This window comes from Cebus imitator, unplaced genomic scaffold (genome assembly GCF_001604975.1).
Source record: "Cebus imitator isolate Cc_AM_T3 unplaced genomic scaffold, Cebus_imitator-1.0 Scaffold23, whole genome shotgun sequence".
Lineage (NCBI taxonomy): Eukaryota > Metazoa > Chordata > Mammalia > Primates > Cebidae > Cebus > Cebus imitator.
The window spans coordinates 2,551,619-2,557,520 of NW_016107338.1; the positions used below are offsets into that span (position 1 = coordinate 2,551,619).

General features: G+C 44.2%; 1 protein-coding gene across 6 annotated transcripts in view; it reads left to right on the top strand.

Annotated features, from left to right (window-relative positions):
- Positions 1 to 807: 807 nt before the first annotated feature.
- Positions 808 to 5,902, top strand: part of PAIP2B (poly(A) binding protein interacting protein 2B) — a 32,681-nt gene continuing 27,586 nt past the window's right edge. The window contains exons 1-2 of one of the 6 annotated variants that reach the window (XM_017521999.2): positions 901 to 983; positions 1,632 to 1,687. Coding sequence is in view for 2 of the 6 variants with exons in the window: in XM_017521997.2 (XP_017377486.2) it covers positions 1,494 to 1,549; positions 1,632 to 1,687 (112 nt within the window). In the remaining 4 variants the exon portion in view is untranslated. Of the gene's footprint in view, positions 984 to 1,437; positions 1,550 to 1,631; positions 1,688 to 5,902 lie in introns of those variants that run through there. The other 5 variants (XM_017521996.2, XM_017521997.2, XM_017521998.2 and 2 more) reach the window with 5 other exon arrangements.

The window sequence follows — 5,902 nt, forward strand, 5'->3', positions numbered from 1 at the left end:
AGTCAGCTTGAGAGGTGGAGGGAGACAAAGACGTATAAAGTAGGAGCTCCACAAAGAAATCCCCACTTCCTGTGGAATAAAATTCGAAGTCCTTTGCAAGCAGATTGGACATACTACATCTAACGGGGGGAATAAAGTTTTATTTTTTAAAGCACTCAAGAAGTTATGTTTGTTTCTAGAAACGTGGAAGCATCCCTCTGCTTCCTTCCAGCGTCCCCTGCTTCCTTCTAGCCTCCCAAGAAGCCGAGCTTCTTAATTTTCCCTGCAGAGCATAGCACCAGGGCTGAAGCAGCCTGAATCAAAGCTCCTCCCTTGGTAATTGACAGCTGGGGGAAATCCTACCCAGGTCCGCCCCCACCCTCCTCCTTGCTGGGCTGACAGGCAAAACTCTGTGGCAGTGGCTTCCCGCTCAGCCAATAGACAAAGCGGGAGCAAGAACCCTGTGTAAACAAACCCAGAGCGCTGCGTCTTGGTATCCTCCCCAACCGGTGGGTCGGACGCATCCTTGGCCCAATGCCTATCCCAGGCTAGCGTAGCATCCTTTCAGCCAATCATAGCCGGCGTCTCCCACAAGGAGGCGGTCCATCCCAGGAAAAAAAAAAAAAATGAAGGAAGCGAAAAGACAGGCATTAAAACCAATCAGAAGCTGAAACTTGTGAGGGAGTGGGCGGGCCCTGCTTCACATTTAGACCAATAAAAACCATATATGCCATTCTAGGTGACTGAACGGCGTCTTCTTCGGCCCAATAGACCAATGGGGCGGTGCCCGGCAACCAATAGCTTGGGTCGGGGGCGGGGCAAGGAGGCAGTGTGCAGTAAGAGGTAACCTGGCAAGTGGTAGTGGCGCTTCTCGGGTGCTCTGCCTCAGGTTTAGGTACTAAAGGCCGAGACTGTCCTGGCGACGGCGACCTCTGCGGCGACGGCTTAAGCTCTCAGAGGAGTGGCAGAGTACGGTCTGAAGGAAGGGCTTCTGGTCAGCCCAGGTGGGCTTGGGCTGTCGGGGAAAGGACTCGCGGGAAGTGCCGTTCTCCCGGCTCTGGGGGCGCCCTGCGCCTCCGTTTCTGCCGTCGTCGGGGCTGTGAGGGGCGGCACGCGCCCGCAGGAGCTCCTGTGGGGCGGGAAAGCGTGCGGAGTCCCACGTCGCGGCCATCGGCGAGAAGGGTCGTCCGCTGGGGTCAACCCCTGCCCCTCCGGGGCGACAGAGGGTTTTCCTCCTTTTCCCCCGGGCACAGGTGCTCTGTTTTCCCCACCCAAGTTCCTGGCTCCCTTCAGCGTCCTCTTAACACTCGAACCGGATTCTCGGCCTGAATCCCATTGCTACCCAGGTGCAACAATGCTAGGCAAATTAACCCGCGCGGCATCCCCCGCCCCTCTCCCCGGGCTGGAGACGGAGGGATTGCTCGTCGTGCCCCTCCCCCATTCGCAGGCCCCTGCGCGTCCTTTGCCTTTTTATACTCTCTCCATCTCCCCCTTGACTCCAACCCTTATTCTTCATGCCTCATTTGCTTGGGAGACGTTGGCCACTTCTCTTGTGCCTTGCGGTCCGTGAGTGAGTCCATCACCCCCTAGCAGCCCCTAAATTCCATTCTCATCTCTCCTGAAAACTATCATTTTCCACTTGCGTCTTCCAGGCAGTTGGAAGGTGAACCGAGAGAGGCAGAATACGCTGAACAGGGAGTTTGGCAAGGTTGGGAACTTTAATCGGTTTTCTTCATGGTAAACTGTTTTTGTCTTCCTTAAGATGGCATTTGATCATTATACTCGCTCTAGAATCTATGTCCTCATGTAGTTCTTTTGGTGATAATCGCTGAAATGCAGTTGAAAAGGACTAACTAGAAGCAAGAAATTTAAATTTTATTATTTTAAGTAAATTGAATTGGATTATACTTTAAACAGCTTAACTGGGGTTTCTACGAGTTTGCACTGTAAGGGCCTGGCTACCCTACTTTGTCATAAAATATAGGACATACTTAGCTGTACAGTACAATGTGATTTGATCACATCCAACCTATGAATGCATAATAACAGCATTGGATCTGTTTAAAAACAGATTCCCTGTTCCCTTTTCACTTTCATAGTATATTCGTTTGGTTTCTAGTAATGTTGATTGTAGCCATATGTTCTTAGATAATAGTACAAACTATGTTGTGCCTAAGTAAAATTATACCTAGAATTGTATGGGGAAAAGCTAATGCACTGCTCTTAGTTTTGATTAAGATTTTAGACGTTTGAAAATATGACAGTGAGGGTTTTATTTTGGAGGTTGGAGGAAAGTGCAGTATTGGAGTAAGACTGATAGGCTCCTTTGGCTACTGTGTATGGGGGTGGGGAGAATATACAAGTTTACAAAATCTTGTAAATTCTCATAGTGTTTAGGTTCATGACTTCACAAAAACTGGAATTGTTTTTCCTAACTCTCAGTAGAGAAATGTAAGCTGTAAGTTTAACATATTTACTGTGTTTTGGCCAGGATTTTGCAAGCTTTTGTGGAAAAAATTATATTGCTTTTCGTATCCAGTTTGTAACATATATATCAGTATGCTTCCTTGTATTTTACTGTGGCAAAACTGTATCTTGCGTATACAGAAATAAGTTTATTAGAGTGAATTAAAGGAAATCTTTACTCTGAGGTGGCAGCCTTGTCTAATGGACCATATGTTTAAGCCTTATTAATAAATCACACTAGCGCCTAGCATGGTGGTATGCGTCTGTAATCCCAGCCACTTGGGAGGCTGAGGCAGGAGGATTGTTTGAACCTGGGAGTTTAAGACCAGCCTGGGCAACATAGTGAGACCCCATCTCAGTCAGTCAGCCAATCAATCAATGACACTAAAATGAGCAAGACCTTAAAACTGTTCTAACAAATGTCTGGGTGTCTAAAACAATGAGAAGAGTTTATGACAGAATTACAGCAGTCATCAGAAAAATCCTGGACAAATTGCAAATCTGTACCAGTTGTGAGTTGCTATGACTGCAGTTGAAAACCAAGGTTATTTTGGTACAGTCTTTTTTGGGGAGTATTTGTGTTTAATAATAATTTGTTTGCAAATTTAGAGAACTCTGGCTATGATTTCTTCTTAGAGACCTTGACCTTGAGGAGCTCACAATTGAAGAGAGAACTAGAAACCAATAATTAAATGCAGAGAGTGAGGTTATGCAGTACAGGGTGTGTACAGGGTGCAGAGAAGCACAATGGCACTGTATTCTGGCTTCATCTTCTGCTCTAGACTCTCCGAAGTGCCATTTCCTGAACCTGTCTGTTTTTTTCCACCATCTGGACCTCTCTCTGTAGGTGCCGTTCTCTCCTTGCAAGTCTTTTCCACACCGTATGTGCCTGGTGAAATTCTGTTTGTTTAAAATCTTGAAGCCTGCCTCTATTTCATCCAAATAATTGTTTTGTCTTCTTCTCTGTTATTTCTTTATAAATGATTACAGTCAATTCTCATTATTTGCAGTAGTTATATTCTATAAAGTTGCCTAGAACACTGAATTATCAAATATTCAACTTTTGTTTCCAGGGAAAATATATACATATATGTACATATATACATATCTCACATAAATTATAATCTTAATTCCTAAAAACAGCTCATCTTGGTAGATTCTTTGTTTACAAAAGAATAAAGGAACTACAGAAGTGTTAAGCAATTTGCCTAAGGCCCCTCCACTAACAGGTGCCAGAGTTATGATTCAGACTTGTCCAGTTGGCCCCAGAGCCAGAGCTTCTTGCACTACACTGCACTGCCCTCTACTGTCTCTCTCCTTTGGTCAACTTTGTATGAGAGATGAAACAAGAAGGCCAAGGGTCATCTTATTTGACCTTAGCTTAGGACGTGGGCAAGAGCGACATATTTTTCACTGTGTGTATATCCATGAGTCACCTTGAAAGCTCTGCAAGTATTAATTTGGGGATTACAAAGACGTTTTAGCAAGTAAGCAAATTTGCAAATATGGGATCCACAAATAATGAGGTTGAACTATATTTGTAAATGACTGCTAGGGTCTGTTTCATTGTAACCCCTTCCCCCAACAAGGTGGAATGTTTCTTTAGCTTGATAGTTCGTTCATTTATTCATGTAATTATTCATTTATCATATATTCATTCAGTTTGTTCATTTATCATATATTAAGCACTTATTTTAAGTCAGACTCTGCTTTTTTTTTTCAGATGGAATTTCACTTTTGTTGCCCAGGCTGGAGTGCAATGGCGCAATCTCAGCTCACTGCAATCTCTGCCTCCTGGGTTCAAGCAATTCTTCTGCCTCAGGCTCCCGAGTAGCAGGGATTACAGGCTCACATCACCACACCCAGCTAATTTTTGTATTTTTAGCAGAGATGGGGTTTTACCATGTTGACCAAGCTGGTCTCAAACTCATGACCTCAGGGGATCCACCTACCTTGGCCTCCCAAAATGCTGGGATTACAGGCATGAGCCACTGCACCCAGCTTCAAACTCTGCTTTAATCTTTGGTGAGCAAGCTAGAGATTAAGGTCCTGCCCTGTGGGTTTTATATTTGTATAAGAAAGACAGATAGCTAAATCTGGAGCTCCAGGGAAAGGCCCAGGTTTAACCAAGGTAAACCTGGTATGCCCACCCCTACTTCACATCCTCAGACATACTTCCAGAACATTTCTATTCTTGTGTATAAATGCTTCCTTTTGAGCCTCTTTCCATTGACGCATGTCAACCTCTACTTGTCTTTTGTTGATTTTGAGGCCACTTGCCCATATAAGTGGCAGGATATTATAGAAGAATCATGCTGATCTGGGTCTCTGAATTCTGGTCTGCCACCTACCAACTGAGTTCCTTTGGTCAAGTTCTTGGACTTCTGAGCCTGTTTTCTAATTTCAAAAGTGGTGATATGTTGTGTTAGTCCCTGGTGGGTTGCAACGAAGAGGTACACGCATATCAGCTTTGGTGATCAGGGCTGAATGTAAACTTGGATGGGACGTCATCCAAGGAGCCATATTGTCTCTTGGCCCTAGTACTTTCAGAACCTCACAGAACGTTAATTTAGCAGTATTTAGTATTTGAGCTCTGAAGACCTGCCCTCTTTTCCTTTGTTCACCCAACATTTGTATTTTCCAAGAGAAAATGTCTGATTGGATTAGTTTGTCACCTTCTAAAACAGAAGGCCTCTATTAGGGAGAATTTTGAGCCATGCCATGTCCTTGGCTCAAAATTCAAGCCTCTAAAGTTTGAATCCCTCTAAAGTTCAACCTATATGTTGTCCTTAGCTGAAGCACACTGTTCCCTGGTCCAGTCACTTGTGGCCAAAGAAGTAAGGTTGATTTTATACATTATCAGTTACACAGATATGCACTGTGCTACAGATATGCAATGTGCCTTTTGTGTATGCCACAGTTACACAATAGTTGTATGACTATAGCATATTCTAAAATAACCCTTTGGAGAGTTTCTTTAGAAGACAGTTGACAGTATAGCAGTCCTATAGTTTCATGCCCTCTGTCCAATTCAAATATTTATCTAATATGATCATAGATAATTGTTAATGCATCTAACAAGGTAATTGACACTTGTCAAATATTCACATCATCTCCCTTTTGGTGTTGCATTTAGTATAATAGTGTGGTTATTTGTACATATGGCTGTTTTTCATACTAGACCATGAGCTCCATGAGGGCAGGGTCTACAGTTTCAACTGTAGGAATTCTCAACTCTTACTGAAAGAATGGGAGGGCCAGGCGCAGTGGCTCAAGCCTGTAATCCCAGCACTTTGGGAGGCCGAGGCGGGTGGATCACGAGGTCAAGAGATCGAGACCATCTTGGTCAACACAGTGAAACCCCGTCTCTACTAAAAATACAAAAAAATTAGCTGGGCATGGTGGTGCATGCCTGTAATCCCAGCTACTCAGGAGGCTGAGGCAGGAGAATTGCCTG